At 41.5% G+C, this 27,909-nt stretch overlaps 2 protein-coding genes and 1 long non-coding RNA gene across 4 annotated transcripts; 2 read left to right on the forward strand and 1 right to left on the reverse strand.

The window, feature by feature from the left end:
* The first annotated feature begins 238 nt into the window (after positions 1 to 238).
* mmd (monocyte to macrophage differentiation-associated) lies at positions 239 to 8,812 on the forward strand. Its single transcript, XM_034592321.1, has 7 exons — positions 239 to 632; positions 1,628 to 1,709; positions 1,814 to 1,974; positions 3,551 to 3,625; positions 3,706 to 3,807; positions 5,111 to 5,180; positions 7,117 to 8,812. Exons 1-7 carry the CDS (start codon positions 607 to 609, stop codon positions 7,318 to 7,320), a joined length of 720 nt encoding a protein of 239 aa, XP_034448212.1. The 5' UTR covers positions 239 to 606; the 3' UTR covers positions 7,321 to 8,812.
* Positions 8,813 to 9,931: 1,119 nt separating this feature from the next.
* LOC117765810 lies at positions 9,932 to 12,814 on the forward strand. Its single transcript, XR_004614623.1, has 2 exons — positions 9,932 to 12,499; positions 12,585 to 12,814. It is a non-coding gene; the product is annotated as an uncharacterized LOC117765810 (long non-coding RNA).
* A 484-nt stretch (positions 12,815 to 13,298) lies between these two features.
* hlfa (HLF transcription factor, PAR bZIP family member a) lies at positions 13,299 to 22,106 on the reverse strand. 2 transcript variants are annotated; one of them, XM_034592320.1, is made up of 4 exons: positions 21,741 to 22,106; positions 20,575 to 20,934; positions 14,369 to 14,583; positions 13,299 to 13,843 (listed from the first exon to the last, which is right to left on the reverse strand). In XM_034592320.1, exons 1-4 carry the CDS (start codon positions 21,853 to 21,855, stop codon positions 13,628 to 13,630), a joined length of 906 nt encoding a protein of 301 aa, XP_034448211.1. In that variant the 5' UTR covers positions 21,856 to 22,106; the 3' UTR covers positions 13,299 to 13,627. The 2 variants fall into 2 exon arrangements, with proteins under 2 accessions (XP_034448211.1, XP_034448210.1); XM_034592319.1 differs by having other exon boundaries at positions 14,369 to 14,586.
* Positions 22,107 to 27,909: the final 5,803 nt, after the last annotated feature.

Raw genomic sequence — 27,909 nt, forward strand, 5'->3', positions numbered from 1 at the left:
AACGTCGGTCAGTTAATAACACAACAATCCAACAGTAAAGAAGCTTTGGAGCAACTTATTTATTTACTCGTATATTAACTCGTTCTCTTCCCATCATCAAAAACATGTTGATATCCTGGTTTGTATGAACAGTTCACCGCCCACCTGACATCTGATTGGCCGGCGCACTGATTACCCACCCGCTCATTGGCTGAACGCGCCGCTAGTCAACATCTGACCACAGTTTGGGCGGGCCCCGCATACTGAAGTGGAGGTTCTCCGCGGGGAGCTGCTCGTCACTGACCGGCGGGGTGCTGCACTTTGCGGGGGTGTTTTTCTGTGCGTGCCGGTTGCTCCCGGTGCTCATGGTTATTTGCAGCTGAAGGAACAGGGAGTGAGTCAGTGTTTCGGTGCAGAATGGTTTTAAGAAAGAGGCTAAAACGGAACCTCTGTGAAGGTGCTGCCGGAGACTGGTAGCCCACATGAAAGTTAGCTTGTAACGTTAGCGCATGCTAGGCCTCGGTTCGTCAGGCTTGTTGTTTGATTTGTGAACCAGAGCTGCTGCTGCTGCTGCTCTGAGCTTTTGTTCGCTGGGTTTTTTCTCCCTGTTGTTCATCAGGCAGTGAAATGAAGAGAGTGAACAGCTTTCAGAGGTGAGTGGCACCCGATCATTCGATCACCCGATCATCTGTCAGGCAAATAAAGCAGATTCTAATGTAAAATACCTGCAGCGAGCCTGTTATACTTCATATTTACCATAAACATGGTTTCCACCTGTTTGTCTATACGACTCACAGCAAGGGAACTTCAAACTAAAGCACTTGTGGAATTTTCGAAACATCTGAAATAGTAAACAGTCAAATTAGCTGATTTAAATAAGAGTTAATTATCTGGTGATCTAATTCTCAAGTTGGATGATTGTAGCTTATTGTTTAATATATATTTTGGGTTTGGACAAAGGACATATTACCTAACAATGACAAACGTTATTTCCAACTCCTAATGTTATTAGTTCTTTCTGTTATTTATATATATATATATATATATATATATATATATATATATATATATATATATATAATTTTATTGTATAGCTTTTCAATTATTGCTCTTTTACTTTCTGGTTCCTGCCTGTATCTTTCTTCCTGAACAACTGGATTCTTAATTTGTTTTATTTCCACTCCCTATTTTTCTCCTTAACATGTGTTGTAATGCACCACATACCAAAGTTACAAATTTCTTTTGTGTTGATTATAATTGTCTATGAACACAACCTTGTGCAAGACTGATATAGATGTCATAAAAGTCTCAACTAATCAGATCAAATGTGCAGCGTATGACTATTGTACATGTGTGGTTTGAGATCAGATTAATTTTATTTTTTGCTGTTATTTCCTCATCACTGTTTTCATGTCAGCCGTCCATGATCAATCTCTGCCTGTGAAAACCGAGTGGGGTTATCTGGTTGATACAGGAACCACAATACATTCACTTTTTATGGTTTATGTGCTTTATCTTTAATAAATACTACAGTTTACAAGTTTAAATCAAGGCTTACACTTATAAGTGTCTTTCAAAATAAAAGGCCCTGTATGAGAGAAGCTGTACAGTGCATTTACGTTCAGTCTTGTTTTATTGTGTGTTTCAGGTTCATGAACAGACGGGCCTCTGCTAACTGCCGCTACCAGCCCACCTGTTATGAGCATGCTGCAAACTGCTACACTCATGCAGTGAGTGTCTTGTGTTTATCTCTCTACGTCGATGCTGAAGGAGCCTTGAATATCTACAAACGGATCCTTTTGACGGTTCTGTGATTTCATTGTCGTCCCCATAGTTCCTCATCATGCCGGCCTTTGTGGGCATGGCGTTGCTGTACCGTCAGTCGGACAACCGCTGGGAGAGGATCACCGCCTGGGTGTACGGAATGGGCCTCTGTGCCCTCTTCCTGGTCTCTACTGTGTTTCACATCATCACCTGGAAGAAGAGCCACATGAGGTGAGGAGAAGCAGATTGATGACGGGACAGTGTAGTGGCAAGAAAACCAAAACTGACATGTTCAGCTCGAGGACGAAGACCTGACAACCGTGCACGGGACACAAACAAACAGTTATTCTCGTTTTATTATGTAGAAAGAGAGTAATAGTAAACAGTAACACTGATCTCTGATTTCAAGTAGGGAAAGTAGGGTTTAACATCGTATGTCCCCACAGAAAAAGATACCACGCTGTTGCCTCGCTGTTGCCTTACACATGTTCATTTTTTGCATTCCTTAGCTTCCACTGTGGCTTTGGTTTCTTCCTGGAATGTCATCATTTGGTTTTAAATGTCACCTCAAACATTTGCCGTCTCTCTCACACACTGCGTTCAACAGTTAAACTCTCACCTTCATCATATTTGATTATATATTTTAGCTTTTTGTGAAATAGAAACCCCTGGTGTCCATTCTCTTCCTCAAAAGTATTGTTTGCCTGCTTTTCCTGTTTCTTTGTTAATTGTGTGTTGTGATTGTTTAGATGCTGTGCTGTAGTGACACAAGCACTGACAACTAGGGCTGCGTATTGTGTGGAGTTTCAGCTCTTTTTTGATTCCTCACTTTTAGAAAATTTATGTTGAGTTAACAAAGTTCTAATTGTTAAATGTTGCTGAACCACAAGTTGCAAAAAAACATTAAAATGAGGATCTGTGTGATCAAAAATGAGTAAACCAGATACTGAGTCTGACCAGAACTTTTACATTTCCTTGTTTGACAAATCCGAAAAAGACTCTTAGATTTTTAAATTCCGTAGAAACTTAAGTAGAAGTACGAGTATTGATACATAAACTTATTTTGAGGATCACTTCCCCCTCTTTTCAAGAAAAAAAGTTTACATTTTCTAATTAGTAGTAGTGATACTCTCCTCACTCTTTTTAATCCGATTATCCATCCATCCATCCATTCATTATCTGTACCTTTATCCTTTGAGGGCTCATGGGGGAGGAGCTGTATCTCATCCCAGCTGATAATGGGCGAGAGGCGCTGTACACCCTGGACGGGTTGTCAGGGTTTCGCCGGGGGCCAACATACAGAGACAAAACACCATTCACACTCACTTTCACTCCTATGGTCAATTTAGAGTGTTCAGTCAAACTAACCCCAATCGGCATGTCTTTGGACTGTGGGAGGAAGCTGTAGACATGAGGAGAATATGCAAACTCCACATGGAAAGATCCTGGCTGAACTGTGAGGCAATAGTGCTAACCGCCGCACCCCCCCCCCCCCCCCCCCCCCTTTGAGTCTAGTTGACAATGCTAATGCAATGTAACGTAATCACTTTATTAAAGCCAGAATATTTGCCTTCATGTTACACTGATTTGAAGCAGCTTCACTAACACCACGCCACATTCTGCCTTTGTCTTCTTGCCTCTGCAGCCTTTGCCCACTTTTTATTGCTTGTTCAGGCAGTAATTTTCATACTTCTGTGGAAACATGACTTCCTGTGAACCAGAGGGATTTTTATTTATGATCATTTAAACACGTGAGACCTCGAGTATCAAAGTAGTTACCTTTCCGCCTGTTTGTTTGTTGTTTCAGGTCCATGGAACAGTGTTTCCATATGTGTGACAGAGTGGTCATCTATTTCTTCATCGCTGCCTCCTACACACCTTGGTGAGTGTCGCACAGTGGTCAGTTTCTGGAGTACTGGCGGGGGGTCCTATCATCTTATACAATGTGTGCTGTTTTCTCAGGTTAAACCTACGGGAACTCGGCCCTATGGCGGCTCACATGCGCTGGTTTGTGTGGCTCATGGCTGCTGCTGGAACCATCTACGTCTTCAACTATCATGAAAAGTGAGTTCATGTTACTGTTGGTTCACCGGGTGGTTGTGTACGTGTTAGAGAAAGAGAACTTATAATCAAAATATCATGATAAACGTGAATAATACAGAACTGTCGACTCAGCAATTTTCACAACCCAGTTACAAAGTGCTTCACTTGGTCGAAACTAGGATTAAAACATTTTTGGAAGAAGGCAAATAAGATCAGTCAATAAAATTATTCGGAAACAAAAAATACAGCAGTAAAACTAACATGTGTGTGGGTGATAAAACCTGTGTACTAGGATTGAATTCAGCAGGTTTTTATAAAGATCAGCTCTACGTGTGAGTGATTAGAAAACATCAGAGGAGCAGAGTCACTTGTTGACCAGCGGAGTTATGTGCCTCAGTGCAGTGGTGCTGCTGAGGGGGGCCAGGTGGGGCCAGGTGGGGCCAGGTGGGGCCAGGTGGGGCCACCTTGATACAGTAAAGGTGTGGAGAGCACTGAACACCGTCATTCACTTACTGTTCTAGTCAGATTTTTGAATTGAAAACCTTATTTGGTAAATTACGGCACGCTTGTAATAACAGTAACAGTCGATAATATTTTTAAAGCACTTTCTAAATAAAAACAGAGTTCATTTTTGTCTGACTGATTCTATTAATTGATGAAAAAGTAGCCACGTGCAATATAGAAAATTATGGATGTAATGCATCGAGATGCATCGTTGTTAATCCAATTGTTGACTGCTGAATCGTAATCAAATCGTGAGGCTACTGAACATACACACTTCTAATAAATTGGTTTTGAGGTGTCTACAAAGACTGCAGATCCTATGTCATGTTAAACAGATCGGTTTTACGTAGAATGATAGAAGCAGGTTTCTCAGTATTTCATTTAATTATTTCTGCGTACTCACAATACTGTGTCGCTACATGTTTTCAAACTTAGAATCAAATTTTCTGGTGACACATCTTTCCAGTCTGTGGAAATATAGTACGACCAAGTTGCGTTGCTAAAACAAATATTTGCACACATTCAATGTTTAATGAGATAATGATAGCTTTTATATACTCACCTTAGTTTGCTCGAGTCAAACACAAATGACAGGCAGCAACTCAGGAGTTAGAATCCAAACTTAGCTCTTTCTTTTCTCCAAATCTTTAGGTTCAAGCATATGATCCTACTTTTTTAGTTTATTTATTTTTTACAGAATTTGATTCTACTTTTGTTAAACTTGGCATTTTTTAATCTACTCATTTTTTTTATTTTCTGAAAATGAAAAATGAAGCCACATGGACTTTATCAGTGAAACATGTATTTTTTCTCTTCCCAGGTATAAACTTGTCGAGCTGGCCTTCTATCTGACGATGGGCTTTTTTCCTGCATTGGTCGTGACGTCAATGGTAAGTTATCTACAGTCACGCTCAGTTTGTTGACATGCACCGCATCATCGCGTCAGCGGCTCAGCAGGTTCTTGCATTCGGGTGGAGGTGTTGAGTGTGTGCTGACTTCCTCTGTCAAAGTGGAGCAGAGGGAAACTCGAGGGGCCTTGTTGCTGTTCTAGAAGCTCACTGTGAAATGAGAGATGTTATTCAACAGGGTTTGAACTCAGTATTATGAATAAACAGAAAGTGATCCATGTCAGGAAATGATCCATGCGACAGGTTTTAAAGGACGTGATGTTAAACTGAAACAGAGTGGAGAGTCTCATTGTTTCTCTCTGGTTTTGAAGGAGTTTTCTGTCTCCATAACTTTGAATTTAAGAAGCCTCATTATGACCTATTAGGAGGTTATGTTTGTGCCTGCGTTTGTCTGACTGCCAGTTAGCAGGATCACAACAAATCTACTGAACCAGTTACTCTGTGGATAGATGCTGTACGGGTCGAAGAAAAATGTTGGTGATTTGAATCAGGAGGCGGATCCATTTTTTTTTTTTTTTAGATGGGGCTTTCCAACATTTAAGTTAATTTCTTAGAGAACAATTTGTGGATCTTGATGAAAACAGGCATTTTTAAGGGACTGATTTCTATGAGTGTGTGAAATTTGGTGCAGATCCAAATAAAAATCCAGGTATATTGAATTTATGGTTTCATAAGGAGACTGTTTGGCCTATGGACTAACTAAATTTGTAATGCTTTCTCTCGTGGTTTTAGCTTCATAACAACTTTTTAACATCAATAGTTTGACAGTTAATTGTACACAAAATGAATTCATTTCACATGAGCAGTTGGTGTCAAACTGTTGAAGACACTGATCCTGAACTCAGGTCCCGCTCTGGGCCCCACATGGGGTAAAACACGGTGAACTAACTTTGCTCATTGTTTCTCACCATTTGTCAGCAGAGGAAGTTTTTCAAAATAAAGGCTGCAGTGAAACATCGTCTAGCTCATGTGTGATTTAAACCGTCTGGTGGGAAATCACGAACCGACTCTATACATTTTTGTTCTGTTGCCTTCTGCACTGTTATATTTAACTGTATGTCTTGACCCCTGTGTTGTAGCAGTTAAAAATGTAAACATTTGAAATGGTTGAAGGATTGATTTTCTTTCTTCTAAGCTGTCGTTGAAGCCTTTCCACCACTTTGTAAAACATGTTCATCAGCTGCCTTTTCAAAGATTGTACTGGAAACCTATTTCAACTTCTCATCATGTGATGGGAGCTCATGAGAGCACACAGTCACGTAGTAGAGCACATAACTCCGCCAAGGCACAACAGTTGCCTCAGGCCTCATCTACAATACTGTGGCTATTCTGTGGAACGGATATTTTCCCTTCCAGTTTTAGAACGCAATTACAAACAAGCGTGTTGGACCTGTAGGTGGCGATAAAGTCTACACCACAAATACCAGACAAGAACATTTTGAGCACGTTGAGTGAGCTTATTGAGATCATGGATTCTAGTGCGTGCTCATTACACAAATAAACAGTAAGCTGGGACGTTGTTTCTCAAACGCTCTATTTTACATGTACACATGGAGGCACAGAAACTTTTTAAAAATCTGCTCTTTGGAAGGTGGTTTTAGTTACTTAATTTTTGCATGTGGGCGAGAGGCCAAACGTCCAGGCAAATGTTTTTTTTTGTGCAAAAATACCTCAATGTGGACAAATTTTACACACTCATAGATATCCGTCCTCTAAATGTATTGAGTTCTTTCTTGGCTCATGTCCCATCCTTTCACCAAGTCTTGTGGAAATCCACTCAGTACTTTGACAAACAAACCAACAGACAGGTGAAAACATGACCTCCATGTTGGATATAATTCATAGAGCCTGTGCATAAAGAGAGCTGGAGAGTTTTTTTTCTTTTATAACGTCTCTTGTTTTATATATTTATCTGCAGAGCAACACGGATGGGCTTCAAGAACTTGCCTGCGGAGGACTCATCTACTGCCTCGGCGTGTTCTTCTTCAAAAGTGACGGCGTCATTCCCTTCGCCCACGCCATCTGGCACGTGTTCGTGGCGCTGGCTGCAGCCGTGCACTACTACGCCATCTGGAAATACCTCTACAAGGCTCCCAGTGTCGACGCCCTCCTCGACTCGTGACCACGGCGCAGCCCGTTATCCCGAACAGTAGAGCTTGCACACGACTCCTCAACTGCCCACAGAAGCTGCAGCGACAGCTTAAAAAGTTTACGAAAATACTGACAGTGAATTGTTTACTGTTTTCTAACACGGAGAACAGATTTTTTCAGCGTCTCCCTTACGAACAAAAGCTAATTTAAAAGCTGTTTTGTACCTCAATGTAGACAGCGAGGGAGGGGATTTCTACTTTTTACTCTTAGTGTTAATCTTGGCACATTTATGAGTATTTGAGGTATTTGATAGTCGTCTTTTATAACACTTGATGAAAGTCACATTCCACATTATGGGTCAAAAACTGGAGATTTCATGATTTTAGGTGGTGGTTTAAACACTGGGGATTTGAGGTGCTAAGAATCCTGGCTGGGTCTCAAAACAACCATAAATTACCCAAATAATACTTTGTTTTGATGCTTTACTTTTTAGAAGAATGAACATTTTCTTTCATTTAACAAGCAAACCTCTTTCCAAACACAAGCAGCTGCAAAGGAACTGAAGTTTCCAAAAGAGAATTGTTTAAAACTGGCAGAATTTAATTTAAATCGGGAACTAACGAGTCTGAGTCTGACCAGATAGTTAATGATGGCTTTAGATTCTCCGCACCAAAAATATTTTTCAACACTTGCCCCCTAAAACCGCTTGTTTCTAAGTTGTGTACCAAGGAGCGTGCATCGGTCATTTGTTTTCTCATTTTCTGTAATTTTTTAAAAATTGTATATTAATCATTTTTTATGCATTTTTCAGTCCATCTGATGCACATTCTCACACAAGACTGATGCTTCATCTCTGACTTGCAGTCCTCAGTTTTCAGGGAACAGTCAATCCTGGTAGTATTTAGCGCCCCCTGGCGATGGAGTGGTGTGAGATGCAACATTTCAGGAAGTGCGCAGGTGAAACCTTGTGGTTCGGTGGGATTTATGTTAATGAGCCAAATGAGAGAAAAATAATCTGTTCAGTTTGATGAACCACAATAATTCCACTGTGTTTTTTAATGTGAACAGCGTGCTGTAGAGAGAGTGTGTGCATGTGTGCGTGCACGACCTTTGTACTGTAGTCCAGTGTTACATTTCCACTGATTCTCTCTTTGATTTGCACCACAAGGACAAAAGTTGTTTTATTCTGAAGAGGACAAACCTCATTCTCTTGTTTTGTAAATTCACTAAACGGCTCCTGATAAAACCATCTTTCTGTTGCTTTCCTCTTAGTGGAGCCGAATGATTCTTTTGTTTTTGTTTTGTTATTGTGGCCCTTGTAATGATTTCCTTAAACCACTGTGTTTTGTAATGTTTGTATATTCTGATTTGTTGTGTGAACCTGATCCTGGCCTTTGCAGGGAAAAGAAACAAACTGCTTCTTGTCTGTCCCAGTGGCTGTTAATGGTGCTGAATAATGATCATGAATGCTCCTCCGCTGTATCACCTTTCTAATGTGACAATAAAAATCTTACTGCCCCACAGGAGTCTCATTCATAACAGAGAATACATGAATCCTAAATGACTTGGCTGTTGAATTGGCCAGTGATAGTTAAGGCTTGTTATATAATACCAATATTTTTCCATTGCCTTGCATACAGACAGGGGTCGTATAACAGAGTCGGCAAAGCAGGCAATTGCCTGGGGCCCCAAGCTGAGATACCAAAAGAATCATTTAAAGATTGGAATGATGGATGAATGGTTTGGTCCCTTTTGACTGGGGCCCTCAAAATCCCTTGAAACGGCAAACAGGAATTAAAAATATGTTTCAACAGAATAAATAATATTTAGTAGGCACTGGCATTCAGCAGAGCTCATAACTCCAACGCCAACGTCCAACATTTCCTTTAAATTCAAATCAAGCTGTTCCAAGCAAGTCATTACAAGTGCCGCAAATTTCAAATTTCAAAAAATTGCCCCCTCATCCAGATCAACACCAAAATTGTATGGATTCTTTCCTGACTCATAACACATGGTTCCACCAAGTTTCATGTAAATCTGACCAGTAGTTTTAATCCTGTTTGCAAACAAACCAACAATGCTACACTGGTCCTCAGCGTGTTCAGATGAATGGCTTTAGTTGCAGGCCCCTCACATTTGTACGGAGCTCCGCAGAACTGCTTTTAGTGTCTTTGTGCCTTCTGCCTGATCTCATTAGAAAAAACACTTTAGCACCGATTGGGGAAATTAAATCCATGGTTGATAGCGATTTAGCTTTATCTTCTGTATGTGTGTGTTTTACCTGATTCAAATTGCTTTTAGTTCTGTGTTTCTGTCCATCATATTCATATACTGTGTCAATTTATTCACTACGTCTGTATTTTATTGTAACCTGTCACTCGACCTCATTGTGGATCGCTCGAGTATGAATAAAGGTTACTAGACAAACAAACGGGTGAAAACATCACTTATAATAATAGTTCTCAAATTACATTGTAATTCACAAGGCAGCCAAAGAAAAATAAAGTTTTAGACACTTTTTGTTCAAATATTCAGCTGTAATTATCGAGACTAAGCATCCTAGATAAAACAAGATAAACAAACAAACATATACGCGTATAAATAATAATCTGTTGTTAATGGACGAGCAGAGAAATAAGATGTCAGAAAAGAATTGGGATTTTATTAGACACTACAAATTACAGAGCGACAGAGAGGCTGAGGGCCGAACAGCACAAATACATGTTATGCATCCATTCCATGACAAACAAGACCGAATACTCCTTTGTGTCCTATTTGTATACATTCTGAAACAGTCCGTTGGTGTTGCCATGAATACAATGGTTACAAGTCTGTTGCAATGTCCAAAATCAGAAATGAGAAGAGTTGTCGGTGTGTATAGAATATAGATATAGTTTTGATGCACTGAGCAAGCTCTTCAGTGCAGATCTGAACCTATCCGAGTGGAGCTGGGAGGAGATCTTTACATTGCTGAGCGACTGGGGAACAGTCAGTGTATTCAAGGCACTGGAATAGACTCAGAATTATGGTTAACGTTTCCGGGTGAGGTAGTGAAATCACTCGACAGTGAGGTCATTTTGGGACACGTGTGGATGAATTGTTGGCTTTTTCCTGTATATTTATATATATATTATGTTTTATTAAAAAGATGCTCCACAGATTCGGGAGGCATCGTTCCAGTCGTCACTCTTCTCTACAAACCCTGTTCACACTCGAGAGCGTCAGTGCAGAAAAGACACGAGAGGGGAAAGTCCCTCTAAAGCGCAAAAAACACTAGGACTACAGTTCGTGGATAGAAAAGAATGATTTTACATTTCACACAGCTTTGGATCAAATCGACTGAGTTCAGCCAGGTCTGGACAGCGATCAGACCGACGAGTCACTTTGTAGATTTACTGGTTCGATATTGACACTTCTGATTCCAGGGCTGTGAATAGTAAAAAGAAAATCTATTTCATTTGTTTAATTCTCTATCTTTGTGCACATGATATTTGAAAAGATTAAATCAAACACATTTAATTTCCAAAGACGTATAGATGATGTATAATCAACACAACAAACACATTTTTGTTAATGTGTATTTTGTATTTCTTTGTTTTTTATCTTTTTATCTTTCAAAAAATGTTTCTTTTTCAAAATTTGACAGCCTGAACTGTAAAAAAAAGAGTCGATTATTGGGTGGAATCCTTCCTGCTGGGGTCCATTATTCAGCCGGTGGAATGTTTTACTTACATGCACACAAATGTAAAATGAATGATCTATTGGGTTAAAGTACGTGGTCCTTGCAGATAAGACAATTAGATAAGCTTGTTAAGTACAAAGACCGCAAACATGAGGAGACAGCCGCCCTGGATCTGAGCGAAGGTAACACAACCTACCAGTGCTTCTAACGCTCATTAAATAACATGTTGTATCTCATGGGTTTTACTCTAAAGTGTAAAAAAAACTGTTCATGGCTAACTGATAAAACGTCTTTCATTTTAATGTTTGCACGCCCGAGTCTCCATACAAATGATCAGAAATGTCAGTATCAACCTTTAAAAACAAGTCGGTCACGTCCCAGCTCCTGACTGAAGAAAGCTCTGCACGACAACACCACTAAAGTTTGTATTGGGGGGGGACTCCACTGTAAGCCTTTGTTTAAAAATAATAAAGGCTTCCCAGTGTCCATCACTCAGGTTCAGGGATGCGCTACAACTGCATTGACTGGGGGAATCAATCCCACACACTCACAGCAGCAGTTTTCCCTTCCTTCATAGTAACTTCATCCCGTCTCAGCAGATCAGAGAGAAACAAGACTCACACGGTTACAAAAAGCCTCAGACCGTTCAGGTATCTGCCTCTGACAGAGAAGCTGCTGCTGGACGACCCGTGTCGGGACGTGATGGCGGGGCGGGGGTTGCGGCGGCAGTGGGCGGGGGTTGGGTAATGCCACTTAACATGATGAACAAAGTGATGTTGCTGGATGTGAGCTGATGGATTCTAGAAAAGGGTCCAACTGTACATTCTCTCTTCTGGACTGCATTTAGTTTTCCTTTGAGTTGAATGGGGACTAACATGACATGATTTATTATTATGACAACATCATAATAATATAATATCAATAATGATAATAATGCCCCGGAGGTTGGGGTGCTGCTGAATATTCACAATTCTCTGTAGAACTACCACATCCTATCTTATATAGAATATTAAAATACCACTATATCCATTTGTCTTTGAGTTATATGCTATCTTTTAATAATCGGTTGTGCCTTTAAAATACATACTTCAGTAATGTATAGGAAAAATACTGTACAAAAAGAACAACTTAAAGGTTTATATAAACATATCTCTGGTAATCAATATATCATCTCTGTTGTGAATCGTTTGGTTTGCAGTAAACAAATTGATTGGGTTAACCACAGTATTGGACAACACCATCCAACTTTTTTTTTCCGTTGTCAACATCTTTTACATTCATACAGCCATCTTTAAAAAGAGGGTGAACATAGAGCTACAAAGAGGGAGACTACAGACATCTGTTGATTCCTAAAAGTTAAGCAGAAGCAAAAATAATTATTAACAACTTTGCAAAAAAAAAGAAAAGATTTATGAGTAGCTTTTCGTTCTGTTAGAGAAATCATGCTTAAATCTGAAAACAAGGAGGCTAAACGACAACAATGTCGAGAGTAGTATTAATACTAAAAATAATAATATCAATAGTGTGTGTGTATGTATATATATATATATATTTATATATATATATAAACAATCTTCCATCTGAGAAATAAAAGATAGATAAATATGAGGCAGAGGAAATTTTTTGAACGAGTTGAAACATTGCACCGGTTCAGATTGTGAGATACGCATTGGAGCTGAGCTAAAATGAGTGGGGGGGGGGACAGCAACTAGGTAGTAATCTGGCAGTGGGGGTGGAGGTGGGTCAGGAACATGTAGGTCGTCATGTCTGTTCAATTCTGGACAGGGATTATTGCTCAGTGTCCGGGCGATGGAGAGAAACAAACAAAACCAAAAAAATACATAAAAAAAAATACATTAAAAAAACGTAAAAGAAAGCAAATCTACACCACGATTGCACAGACAAATTTAAGTGCTATGCGAAGACAATTTCAAATTACAGACGATGCTGTTCTAGATTAGCTGAGAGGGGGGGGATGGGGCTGTGATCGAAAACTGAAATACAACATGAACATCAAGAAAAGAAGAAGATATGAGGGGGTCAGGTAGAGGCGAGCAACGACACTTCACATGGTTGTAACACAGCAGAAGAAGAAATAGTAGAAGAAGAAGGGAAACAGGAAAGTTTTCAGTCCTGATGTCACGTATAAAATCGGTATGAAAACGACAAACAGCATGGAATCGTTTCTCAAAAGTGGAAGGGGGAGATGGGGGTGGGTGGACTCAGCTGGTGGGTTGGCTCATGACTCCTCACAGTACATTAAAGTGGGAAGAATGCATGTATAAATATATATATGTATATATATATATATATATATGTTTTTTTAAATCTATGTATATGTAAATATATTCAGTCGAACGATGTGTAAGGTAAAAGAAGGAACAGACAGGTCGAAGCTTATGAAATAAGTCAAAATGACAGTTACAATACCAGAATCATACAGGTGCTTTGGGGGGTGTGGGGGGTTTGTGGGAGGAATGGGAGGAGGTGCGGATGGTGGGGGAGGAAGAGGGGGCAGGGGCAGTGCCATCAAAAGAGACACATTGTCCTTCAAACTCCAGGAAAAAAATGGGACGGGGCGGTAAAGTGTGGGGAAGAGAGGAGGAGGAGGAGGGGGGCTTGTAGTGGATTTTTTTGGTGGGGTGGGGGGGGGGGCTCACAGGCCCCCATGTCGGGCCTCGTATTTGGACACAATGTTCTTGCAGCGGCCAAGCTCCTTCCTCAAGTCCGCTACCTCCATGCGGAGGGCGGCGTTCTCCTTCTCCAGGAAGCTGGCGCGAATGGCGATCTGGTTCTCTTTCAGCCGGCGGGCGTCCCGTGACCGCTTGGCCGCAACGTTGTTCTTTCTGCGCCGAGCCCAGTACCTGTCATCCTGAAGAGCAGAACAGAACGGGTCAGGACATTTTAAGAAGCCCCTCATGTTTTCAAGCCCCTTGTCAATGACTCAGACGTCCAACAATCAGGACTGAGGCTCGGAACCATCGTAGTTATTGACCTTTCAGAGCCAATATTATTCCATTTTGAGATGTTTACAATAATTCATAAAATATTTACAAAAATGTTACCAACATCTTGTATATTTTCTTAGTTGAAGCTGTATTTGGGTTTTATTTATAGTTATAGTTATTAATGTTACATTTCTTTGTCATGGGTTTGATAACGACATCTTATGAATCTTTGCCACGTTATATTATATTACATGGTATCAGAAACGTTATACTTCAAAATCCTGTCAGGCTCTAGAGATGACTGAAACTAAAAGTGAAGGAAATCATCTCTCCTGTGACTTAAACACTTAATCCATTCATAATGTTAGAGAACGCAGCCTTCAGGGTTTAACAGCCTCAGAGGTCCCAAAGTGAGATGAACCCCTCCCCTACTCCCCGCCCTGCGTCACCTTCAGGCCCTCTGGGATGAAGACCTTCCGGGCCTTTTTGATCATGGGCTGTGGCTTCAGCTCCTCGGCAGAGAACTTGCGTTTCCTGGGGTCGAACATTTCCTGGCCAGGCACGCTGGACAGCGCCAGGTCCGCTGGGTCAGGCTCATAGGCCATGGGCACCTGAATGGACTCTGGGTCAATGGGGCTGGGGCTGTCCCGGGCTGAGGGCAGTGCTGCTGAGGAGAAGAAGAAAAGGTGTAAACCTCAACATGTGCATTTTATTTTCTTTTGTGCATTTTTGACATTGATTTCCTGAACGTTTCTGTGTCCGTGCTTCAGTCTATTCACTGTGTATGTTGTTTTGTGACTTTGTTTCATTTGCTGTCCATCTCAACAGGATTCCAGGTTAAATAAACCACACGCTGAGCACCTTAATGGCACTGTGTCAAAGTTCCAGGTGGCGTTATGATTGAGTCCGCATCTGCAAATCGATTCTGCGACGCTGTGAAAGCTGGACAGAGGAGAACAGAGGAGGAGCAGCAGAGGTTACTCCTGCTGAGAGGCCTCTGGGGGGGGGGGGCTGAATGCTGCCTTTCTTCCCTTTGAGCTCACATGTTTGTGTTTGTGAGGGCTGATCCTTGAAGAAATGTCAGGCCTGATTGTCTGCACCGACATTAAAGCTCAAGAGCAGGTGACATAACTTTTCTAGAAAAACAACATTTGACCTGTTCAGAGAGGTATGTCTTGAATCTGACCAGCAGGTGGTGCTATCACACAAGCTTGAAAAACAGGTAAACAATGAATCACTTATATTTCATCTTCACACTCTGCAGGTATCAGCCGCCCTGATCTCAAACCACCAGATTTTGCTGCTGCACGTCTTCACCTCCATCTCCTTCACTAACTGAATGTGTCGCCTGGTGGAGGGTGATTGAGTTTAACTGTCAGCTGAGAAGGAAAAATTACTCTGTTATTCATTAGATTCGCACCAATTTGTTTCGGACCAAACACGTATTCCCAAACCCACACGTTGTGAGGAAAGGACAGAGCAGCAGAGTGCAGTGGGCATTCTCCCTCACTGCTGATCCTCAGACAGCTTGTACATCATGACCTAGATTTCGGAACTTGCTAGCCTGCCATCAGAGCCCTGCCACTGACTTTCGTTCAGAGTGTGCATGGCCGAGCCACTCTTTGCTTTTGGCTTGCGGTGGAGATTTGAGAAGGGACCCGTCTCAATCAGCTCTGACCGCTTTCTGTGTGAAAATCAGAAACAAACGGCGAGACAGTCTGTACGTCAGGAGACGCTGTCTGCCACGGTGCCTCACATTTTAAACGGAGGCCAAGGTAAAGAAAACTTCTCTGCTGAGATTGAACACAGTGTGCGTTTCGAAAAAACTATGCACAAACTATTAAAGCCTCCAATTATCACCTCATAAAACTGAGCACAAATGCAAAAAAATCCCCAACGAGAACATAACAACTGCAACGATTCTCTCATACACGCACCTTCAACAGATGTTGAAGTCACGGTTCGCTGCACACAAGCAGGACCGGCTGTGGTGAAGTTTCTCGATCAGGTGACAAAACAATAACTTTATTGATAACGTTTTGATTTTAAGAAACGGCAACAGGGATTTTCAATAAAACAACTATCAAGTGCTGAACTGAGAATTTCCTCGATCTGAAATAAGGAAAGTTATTTTAATCTCAGCTATTAATTTCAGACGTGAACAATCTGTCCATTATTCTTGAGATGGAATTATTAATTGTTTTATCATTTTAAAGTCAGAAAACAGGGGAAATTATACATCACACTTTCCCAGAACCCAAATAACTCGTTCAAAAAGTTCAGAAAAAGGAAGGTTATCTGTGCTACTGAACAATCTACCACTACTTATTATTTTCTAGATGGATCAGTTTCTATTTTCAAATGTATTTTTATTTTCAAATGTCTTGTTTTCAGTCTGAAACATAAATATATTGCCTTTTAAATTATATAAAACAGAGAAAAGCAGCAAATCTGGAAACGGAAACAAATATTTCCCTAATTGATTAAAATCAATCAACATAATTAATCTGCAACTATTTTAATACGTAATTCATCATTTTAGTAAAAAAATATTTAACTAAACATTTGGGCTTTGGAATGTTGGTTGAATAAAACAACTACTACAAATAGATAGAAAAATTCATAATAGAAAATAATCGTCCGTTGCCGCTGATGAAACATTTTTCTTGGATCCAGAAACTCGAGTCTGAGTACTGAATGTTTTGCGTTCTAGAAATGTTGATTGGATAAAAACAGGACTTTTCGATGTTCTGTATTTGCCAACAATGTTCTGTCTCTGTAGAAGAAACACCTCATAGATCTGTCACGATAAAGCTCCAAGATGAAAATAACTGCCTGCACAGATCTGCCAGCTCAAGAGTATCACATGTTTTTATTGCAGAGGTAAATTAGTCCATGTGTTAGGACACATATCCTAACTTGACCTCCCACCATTCACACACCGAGCACTGGCAGACTGCAATCTCCTTACCGACTAAAACTGGGCGCTGTCTCAGACAATCTGTCACAAACATGAAAATAGCCTGCCTTGCCCTAATCACCTTTACGACTAATTTTGATCTCACTGGGCTAAAAGTAAAAGGTACAGGACAGTTCTTTGACCTCTTAACTAATGAACAACACATTCCAGGTAAGAGGAAATAGTTGAAAAACCGCCTTCTTAAATAGGAAATCTAAAAATAACAGGCCAGAAGAGGTAGACCAGAGGTGACCTACAAAGATGTGCTCAGAGACTGGATCATGCTCAGGTCTCTTGATTGAAATACCTGTGGAACCCGTTTCTATCTGACCCCGGGGGCGTTTTATCTATTTGCACAAATCGCCCGCTGCAAACCGGGTTAGCGCTACATGAGCACATCGAAGTCGCAGTGTGTTATCACCCTGCCGTGTGAGCGGGAATGTTACAGTTGGTGATAAAAGGAGCTGTTGGGTCGTATCTTGTGTGCGGGGACAGAGCGGATGAACCTTAACCTGAGTGTAGCACGGGACCAACAATGGCCAAATCGTCCTCTCAAAGTCTCCGCAGAGGCGTAAGGATTCTCTGGTTAATTGATTTAAAATAGTTTAAGAATGACTTCTGGCACATTCACACAATGAAAATCACAGATATTCTATATTAAGTTTTTTGCCAATAAGTCCCATGAAAAGACTAACAATGAATTGACCTGACAGACGTTTTGTGTGAAATATATTGACATATGATATTGCTCCATTGTTGAATTGAATTTGACTAAATCCCTAAGTGCTGCCCAAAATACCCAATGTGTTTTTATCTGCTGCTGAAAAAAACGTCCCCAACAAATCCACCATTTCCTCCTGTATGAGAAACGTTTGATTTAATGCTACAGTGCCCGGCTGTGTCAGGAAATGGCCGAGCCTTTTTATGATATGAATCTACATTTTTATGATTTACATCTTCGTTTTGTTTGGTTTTGGTCCTTACAAGAAATTAGAAACCAGCTTCTTAGTTTATCATGAGCAGGATTGCTGATCCTGAGCCACTTGATACAGACGCTCATTCGAGAGGAAGGCGACTCGGTTTTCCGGAGGAAACTGCCTCAACAACAAAGGTAAAGATAAGAATTTAAAGAACATACTGTTGTTTTTGGTGCAGCTTTGATAAGTAGTCTGATAACTTCTGGCTTTTTCCTGCTTCAACACAATAAACTATTCCCACCTGTTGATAAAAACACAAACCCCCATGTTTACCTCTTCAAAATGTGCTGACCTACGTTTCTCTCTGAGGCACCTTTCCCTGACTAACACCACAACACGCCCTTTGACCCCTCCTCCACCTGACTTCCCCTTTGGCCCCTGCCAACAGTGCACACAGCCACCTCCTGACTCGACCCTGACCCTGAATGTCTCTGGGGGCCGGTCACATTGAGAAAACACTGCAAACGCCTGTAATTACGTTCGTCCGTTGGTAGTGATAACACTACCTGCTGTATTGCTTGCAAGCAGAGAGCAGGCACAGAGGGATTGTGCTTGTTGTGGGTGGTGGTGGTGGTGGTGGTGGTGGAGTGGCTGGTTAGACGAGACGCGGCTCAGCGAGCTGGAACAATATTGTGTGCACGTGACAAAAGCACATCCGAGTCCATGTGATCTCTGCAGGGTACAGCCTGTGCCTTGGCTCTGAGTCCAGGCTGTGTCGGAGCCGAGCTTAGTGAGGGAGGGGCGAAAGACTGGATGGGAAGCGGAGAGTGTTAAAGGGAGAGGAGGTGGGGAGGGGAGGGAGGGTGAAGTGAGAGTGAGGGAGGGAGGGAGGGAGGGAGGAGAGAAGAGAGGCAGGCAGAATCATGCCGTGACAAGCTCCTGTTTGAAGCTCAGTGCTGCACAAGGCTCCTGCATGTGTCCGTCACATGGCTGGGCACACTGCAGGAAACCCCAGCCGCGTTCACGTGAAATGTGAGGAGACAGACGCAAACAGAACACTGAAGTCTTGTCACTGCATGTAACCCACATGTGCACTCGCTCTGGAATAAACACTACTATTTCTTTCAAATTTGGACAAAATTAGCAGTTCGGAAAGCTGATTTCCTCTTAGACCCTGCGATGGGCATTGTCTCAATCTTTCACAGTTAATCACCAACGTGTTTGTCAGACTCAGTTGTAGACTGTACTGTTTTCTTTGGCAGGGTGGAGCTGAGCAGGTGAGAGGCCAACAACCAACCAATCAATCGATAACTCTTATATGAGGAACCAATTGTTTTTCTTACTGCTTTCTTCCTCATTATGAACTTAAAATCTGACTTTTTCTTAAATGTGCCTGAACAGTTTTTTGCATTGAGCAGTTCAATTATTTACTTTTCAATCTAATCATTTATTCATACTTTTTAGCCACTCTGTTGCTTGTAAATGTGATATATCAACACACTGACTTGATACGTCTCATTAATTACAGTCTCAACACAGGTGAATATTCTGAATATTCTTTAAAAAAATGTTTTTTAAATAAATGGAGCTTAGTAAGACATGGTTTCTATAATAAACACAGCCTGGGTGTCATATTTATCAAGGCTCCTTCCTTCCTAATGTTGAAACTCTAAAGACACATCGCACAAAGTGTGGTGGGGGAACACCAGCTGTGGAGATCTACAAACATCGCTTGGCACAGACAGACCTAAATGTGCTCACGCTATGGGACTCTACAACCACGAGCAAACAGGATCGGTCACATTTCATGTAATTAAGATGATAAATGAACCGGCGGGGGGGCGGCTGATCAGGTCCAAATGAGTCCTTGAAAACAGGACAGTGATGAATCACCACTCATCCCCCATTATCATTCAAACTGTCGAGTCTTTAATCGTCTCTGGGGTCAATACACAGCAGCACAGAGGGTTAATCCGACTGGAGGTGAAGTGGTCTGAATGTTTAACATGTGGCTTTACACCAGGAGCCCACCTCTTCAGTGTTTACAGGTCACACACACACACACACACACACACACACACACACACACACACACACACACACACACACACACACACACACACACACACACACACACACACACACACACACACACACACACACACACACACACACACAATCCAAACACCCCATCTGCTTATCTCTTACATATCGTCAGATCTTTTGTCAGGAGGTGTTTAGTGTCAAGTACGGCTGTTAAACGCGAACTGTGTGCAGTGGCGTGGCTGCGCTCGAATTCGCTCTGTTCATGTTCATCGTGAAGATCTGCCCTTTTTTAATGACTCAAATGGTTCTGGTGTCTTGTGAATTGAAAACCTGAACGTCCTCTGGCATCAGTCTAACAAACTCAGATACACAGTTAAAGGGTACAGTCTAAATGCCACTTAATGTCAGTTCATTACTATAATAAGATTGTCCATAGCAAAGGGCTCTGATTGATCACAGAAACACTGGAACTTTGTACTGAAACATTACGTCTGTAAAGAAAAAATCTGCTTTCAGCTTCATGCCTTCAGGGACTCAGGACACAAACCACAAGGACTGTGCTCTCTCTTAGCCTCTCAAGGCTGACAGTTACTCTGATGGTGGATGGAAGCCGTGAGTGTGTGTAGCAGTGTAGACCACCGTAGGGGCGTGAAACAAGTGTGTGAACCCATGTGTTCCTGCGTGCAGGTGTGACTTCAGGTGCACATCAGGCTCCGCTGCATGTGCTTCCTACCTGCTGTGTTGGGGCTGTGGAGGCTGGTCTGAGGCGCCATGCCCGTGTGAACCGAGGTGGTGGCGCGGCTGCTGAGGTCCACCACGGAAGGTGCGGGCGGGGCTGGCGGCGAGGCCTGCTGGTGGGGCGCCTGCGGTGGCTGCGCCCGCTGCTCAGCCTGGTGGCTCTGGGCCGTGTTGGCGGGGATGCCGTTCTCTGACAGGAACTCCTCCAGGTCCATGTACTCCAGCTGAAAGTTGTTGCCATCGTAGGGCAGGGTCTTGTCCCAGAGTGTCGGCCCGAGGAAGGCCGACTGTGGGTTGCTGGCCCTGCTGCTCTCATCCTCCAGCTTCTTCTCTTTCTCCTTGTCTTTCCCAAATCCTGTGAATGTTTTGCACACAGTCATTTTCATTGTCTCAAAGCAGAGGACGATCACGGGTCAGTGCACGGGCAGAAATAGAAAGACTAACTGTGGTTTCACCTTAAAGGTTAAATTTAATATACCGAAAAACTATGAGTTCATTATGTCTTTAGAGGTGCTGGTGTGATATCTCTACATCCACCTCGTCAGAACACTCAAAATAAAACAGTTTTTTGCGTGGCTAATCGGGGAAAACATTTTGTTATTTGGGTGAATGAGAAATCAGGTCTCCATTCATGAACAGACGGTGTAACGACACTCAATACATTCAACAATGCAAACAGTGGGCGGACTGCATGCACTGACAGCTGACGCGCAGAAAACACGCCCTCTATCGGTAGCTAGTGCTATCGCTAATGTAAATCCCATTGAAGGCTAGAGGCTTTAAAAGGTTAGAAACGCACCTGGCAGTTAAAAACAGCGCAGTCACAATAATCACGCATGAAAACCGCCGTGCACGATGCTAATTTGATAAGAAGGAGCTAAAATAGCTCGTTAGCTTGAGCTGAAGTTCACGTCCAGCTGTCAGTGGAGCACGGTAAACAGAGACAAGCGGCATCTGTCTTTTTATCTCATCTCTGCCGCCTTCACACCAATAACAATTACATTGTTTCGTCTTCCACAAAGATCGTAGAGTGTGAAGAGGAGCCACAGCCTGTTGCTTCAGTTCACCCGTCACCGCGCGTTACCTGTCCGCGGAGGAAGCGGCGCAGAGAAGCCGAGTCAGGTCAAGCGTCAGCCCGGGAGAAAAACAAAACACACGCACCTTCTTCATGGTGGAACGGCAGCTTGAGCGGGTTCTCCAGCAGGGACTTCAGCACGCCGTGGGTCGGCGGCAGGAACGCCGGGTGGACGGGGAGAGGTCTGGCCATTTTCTCCATATGTCTCGAAGGGCAAGATGGAGAAGAACGCTCGCGAAGACTCGGACGCTCCCCGCCTCGGAGAGAGAGAGAGAGAGAGAGACGCGACCGCCCTCGCTGCTGGGAGAGTGGTGGGGGGTGGGGGGGCGCGGTGAGAAGAGAGGCGAGCCGGCGGTGAGCAGACGGAGCTCCGCGGTGCTGCAGGACGGAGAGCGGCTGGCTGCTGTGTGGGGCCGGGGCGCTGCTGACGGGCGGGTATCTGCGGCGGGAGGGCGGAGGCAGCGCGGCGGGGCTCCAGCCTCCATGTGCGGAGACGGACGCCGCTGACGTCACGGCAGCGAGAGGGCGGAGGGGGGGGGCGCTGCGGGAGACGCGTTCACGGAACTTAGCGAAAAAGGAGCTTCATAGGTCTGAGCGGCCGCACGGAACATGCTGCCTTCAGGTAGTGGAGGAAATATCCGTTTCTGATCAATTAAAGATGCTAAAGTTAAGATAATATATGTATTAGTATTTGTCGTAGCGGTATTATCAATAAACTATCAATCAAATTGTATTTGTACAGCCCGTGTTCACAAACTTGGTAGTGCACTTCCTCTGGGAATCCACAGTCCACATGCAAGGTGTGAAGCTGATAAGATGAACAGTGTGTGAGATATGCAAACCACACACATCAAGACGGACAGACAGATGGTTGTGGAATCAGCAGGTAGATGTTTATTTGTCCCACGATGGGGACAGTGGCTGTGTTACAGCAGCGAAAAGGAAATAGTGAAATACATACAGGTAATAAATAAGTATAACAATACAACGTAAACAGAAGCAACTCTAAAAAGAGAGAATATATCTGTATTGTCGTCAAATTTACTGAAGAGCTGAAACGATTAATCAGTCAATGAGCTAGTCGACAAAAACAATCTGTAACTGTTTTGATAATCGATTAATGGTGGCAATAATTTTTGAAAAAAAAGGAATGTTTTTTTCATTCCCACAAGAACATTTGCAACTTTATTTAGTAATTTATTACTGTGGGTAAAATACATATTTTTATGTGTTTGGATCATAGATAGAACAAAAGATAGAATGATAGATGGAACAATAGATAAAATGATTGATGGAATGATTGATGGAATGATTGATGGAACAATAGATGGAATGATTGATGGAACAAAAAATGGAATGATAGATGGTATGAAAGATAGAGCGATAGATGGAATGCGTAGATTTCTGGTAAATTCTGTCATGCGAGATATGTTGCAATCCTGCATATGTAAGTTCCTCCAACACCACTGGTATCACACATTTCAAACAGAGACTGTACTATTTCTCTTTGTTAGAAACATGGCCTCCGCTGTAAATCTGTAAATGAGCAATGAGGTGCAAACAGTGTAGTGCCACAGCGAAGCATGACGTGAATCTAAACTTGACCTACTTTCAGCCAGTAGTTGTTGTCAGGCTGCCGTTCTATCTTTGCAGGCCCTGGCACATGCAAACTCATGCTGTTGAGAACAGTAGTGGCTGAGTCATAGTTATAAATCCTGGCTACACTCTGCCCGTTTCCTCGTTTTCAATGATTAATGAGTCTGTGTCATCAGAAACACTTATTTTACACACACACACACACACACACACACACACACACACACACACACACACACACACACACACACACACACACACACACACACACACACACACACACACACACACACACACACACACACACACACACACAAAATAGGCCCCATACGCGACAAGAATGACAAGCTGAGGAAAAAACGAGTTGCATGAGGATGTGCAGGATATAACAAAAGGCCAATGAAAGGACAGGATTGTGTAGACATGGATGCAAACCAAACTAGGACAAACTGCTTTATCTGAAACTGTCCCCATGCCTAGGAAAATGTCACAGCAGATCTTGTCTTTCAAGCCATGACACTGCTCTATTTAGAATTTTGCCTTTGACATTTTGCATCTTCATGACACTCTCCAGCAGCTTCACGCTGGTGTTTGTAATTCACTGTCTCAATCCATTCTCTGTTTTTACTTGTAGTCCACATATTTTAGACCCATCACCAAAAAGTATAATAAGATGTGACTGTATATAAAACCTAAAACAAACAGACTAAAGCATCTTCTGGTATCACATACACAAAAACACTCAGTAGAGCGTCTATCTCTGCCAAGACCGAACAATGAGATTCATACAGTATTTCCTAAGAAATTTGAGAAAATGTCCTGGATGCCACACCTTCAAACGGATCCACAAAAATGTTGTGGTTTCTTCCCTGGTCCATGCTGCTTCCTTCCACCTAGTTGGGTGCAAATCTAATCAGGGTATTTGACGTCATACTGAGCTCAGATAAATTAGAACGGTACTCAGATAGCACATACCAGTCCCCGATGGATCTGCACCAAATTCCACACACCACATCCCTCCACGAGGTTTTGTAGTAATCTATTTTGATGTTTTTGGTGTAATCCTGCTCACAAACAAACAAACAAACAAACAAACAAACAGGGGTGGAAACACAGCCTCCTCGGTAGAGGTAGGAATAGGACAACATTCAGTGGAGCACCTTCCTCCACAAAGACTGAACAAACCCACATGTCAGATTCTTTTATATAGAGAACCATACTTCATATCCTGACAAAACATATTATACCATTACTATATACACTCACCGGCCACTTTATTAGGCACACCTGTTCAATTGCTTGTTAACACAAATAGCTAATCAGCCAATCACATGGCAGCAACTCAATGCATTTAGGCATCTAGACGTGGTGAAGACGACTTGCTGAAGTTCAAACCGAGCATCAGAATGGGGAAGAAAGGGGATTTAAGTGACTTTGAACGTGGCATGGTTGTGTGGTGGTCATGGTTAAATGTTTTTTTTCACAATCCAGAGCTTATGCTCAAATAACTAAGAATAAACTGAACTATTAAACTATTAATAAAAATGTAAGGGCAGGAGAAAGATAAAAGTTGCGAACCACAATTCTTTAATAAAGGACCTTCTCCAAATAACCATTTCACTTAAATCTAAATAACAACTATCTTTCTGCAAGATCTGAAAATTCAACTTTTGTGAATATATCGTTTCCTTTTGTCATCATAAAACAGGTAACCATTCAATATTGTGTTACATAAGATAAAAACACATCACTGGACAAAAACACTGTTCTTCTACCAGTGACACTTCAGCACATTTTACAATAAAGTACCAGATCTCAACTGGACACAAAAAAACAATCTTTGGTTTGTAGATAGATTTTCTACAGATCATTATAATTCTCCACAGCACAATAATGCTTTTATTCTCACATCCTGCGTAAAAGCTGAATTAAAACAGATACGGATCCAAATTAGAGGACAGGGAGGAGGAAAATAAAAATAAATTAATGAGTTTCATGGAGACAAATACACTGGGAGTGGACACTGAGACATCAGCACATGTGGAAAGAGTCAAGGAAAGAATCTGATGCTCATTGGTAAAAGAACGAGGAACCTTTCAAAGACATTATCATTTTACATGATCCGTCTTTGCCTCTCTGTTGTCTCACATATTCATAGTTCATTCTCCTACATGTTTGTTTTAGTCCACATGTCGTCAGCCTCTTGTTCTTTTCTCTCACACAGTTTTTCGTGATTCTTATTTTTATCATTTTTTCATTATAAATGATCAACAAACGTGTGACTCATTGATCTACGGTGAATATCATACTAGTCCGCCTGAATATCAACTTGTACTGATTCAACTCTTCTCCTAATATCAGCCAAATGAGAAATATCAGTAAAACAGTTAAATCTTCCCATTATTAGTTTTAAGCTATTTTCTAATGTGATCAGGCTCAGAATCACTGAATGTTGTTTAGAGTATTTTTGTTAAATATTTAAATAATATGTCACATTTTTATTCTAATATTTCTGCCCAAATGTTGAATCATGTTGTGTGGTCTTCAAATAGCTTTTAATTGTTTCCTATTGTATGCCTTCTATTCTTCGTTTTTTAACTTGTAAAGCAGCTTGTAATTGTTCTGAAAGGTGCTATAAAGAAAGTCTTTATTTTTCTTACCATCATTATTATTAATGTTGCTATTATTCTTATAATTTTAATAGTTTATTACTTGAATTAAAGCAATTGTGCCTTTACATTTGGAGTCTGGTCTTTTCTCATGATTCACTTTTATCATGTGGTAGTTGATAATATTTTCTTACCGGCTGTTTCCAACCGATTTTATAAAATTTTTACCTTCTTTTTATTGGTTTTTACTTTGTGTCGCATTTTATATATGAATTGTGCTAAATCAATAAAGTTTATTATTATTATTGAATAGAAATATATGGCAAAAATGTTAAAGTGAGTTGACCTTTCTCGAGATGACGATCAGATTCATAGGATGATGAGACTCTGAGGAGTTTCAGGTTTTGATTGACTCATGTGAGACACTGCGGCTATTTAAAGAATATCGTGAACAAAGGAAGCTGCGCTGAAGACAGATAAAGGTCAGAGTTCATGTATCGATGGGTTGGACCGATCCCAAACAGCTGCAGGTGAACGGATGAACTGATGAGCATTCTACCGTCTGCAGCTATGGGGCTTTTGTTTAGTACGAGAGCAAAGTGTTTTTCACTGTGACCAAAAAAAAAGCTATGAAGAAAAAAAAAAGAGAGAACTGTGACGTACAAACAGAACAAAACATGTGTTGTATCAGAGTGCTCAGCTGAACGGAGCAGAGTGACCCGGGATCACTGAAACAGGGTTAGTCAAGGTTACATAAAGACAAATTCAAAGAAATTGAACCACACTTAAAAAATTTGATTTCAAACTGTGACAGTAGACAAGGAGTTGTGTGTGGAGGTAACTGCTCCTCAGTGTCGGTGGTAGTCCTTCATATTTGTTTCATGTTAATTGTGCGGATAAAGGACATTTTTTAAGGTGGCTTGGCCTTTTAAAGTCCTACAAGAAAGCGATAAAAGATCACGTCCTCGCCAGATAAAGATCAGCTGCGATCATTTTCCTGTGCTCATGTTCACATTTGCTATAGCGAAGGTTACAAGAAAGTTTAGCGGTATGTTATCCAAGAGTTTTCATCTGCTAATATCGCTAAAAGCTTCGCCCAATATCATTGTCAGAGCTTTTAGGGAACATTAGGAGCTGTGTTTTTTAAGAAAACTAGACTATTCTTTTAGCCAACTGCAGCTTGAGTGAACAAAAAGCTCTCTCATTCTGAGAAGTGTGAGCTTGCTCACTAATTAGTCTTCCTCGGCATAGTTGTTTACACAGGAGACAAACATCTGCCAATGGAAAGTACTGTTTGTGAATATGTAGGGCAGCATGTTCAGTAGAAAAAAATATCTTCCCTTTACCTCCATTGTGTTGGGATGTTCTTACAGCTTTCAGAGTCGGATATCTAGAAACCTGGACACATGAAAACCAAAAGTTGCAAAAATTTTGATTAAGGTGTTTACACAAGTTGCTAAAATTTTCCATAGATATTAATTTTCCTGTTTATGTAAGAGAGCGTAGCCTAATTATGTCCCACGTCATTGTGTCCACTAGACCATTAAGTCTGACGTTATTTTCCCAGTTTTAAACTCCAACCTGAAACAGTTTAATGTACGATGCTACCGTATATCACTTAGGGTGATTTCTTTCTTATTTAGCAAAAGCTTCAACTCTTTTATTCCCATCATGTTCACACCCAGGACATGTGTCGTCAAGCAGTTCACTGTCGTATGTCGATGTCACGAAGTGCTGTTAAACCCCAATAGGACGTTACCATGTGACTAAGACGTATACTTGTCTACATAATGCAACTTATTGCTGATTCTGTGTATGACCTTATTCAGGTTAATGTCATCAATGGACGCTGTTTACAGGACAGTGTTTTATTCAGACTATTGTTTTATTCAGACCATGTGTAAAAACCTGCACACAAACACAACTGTCTCTGCGCACATGTCTCCACCTAAACGACACATACAGCCGACATTACACACACCTCACTGTTTACACATGACAAAAATGCTTTTTCTAAAAATCTACCTTCGGCTTAATTGGCTCTAATTTT

Source organism: Hippoglossus hippoglossus, chromosome 8, assembly GCF_009819705.1.
Source record: "Hippoglossus hippoglossus isolate fHipHip1 chromosome 8, fHipHip1.pri, whole genome shotgun sequence".
NCBI classification, from domain to species: Eukaryota; Metazoa; Chordata; class Actinopteri; order Pleuronectiformes; family Pleuronectidae; genus Hippoglossus; species Hippoglossus hippoglossus.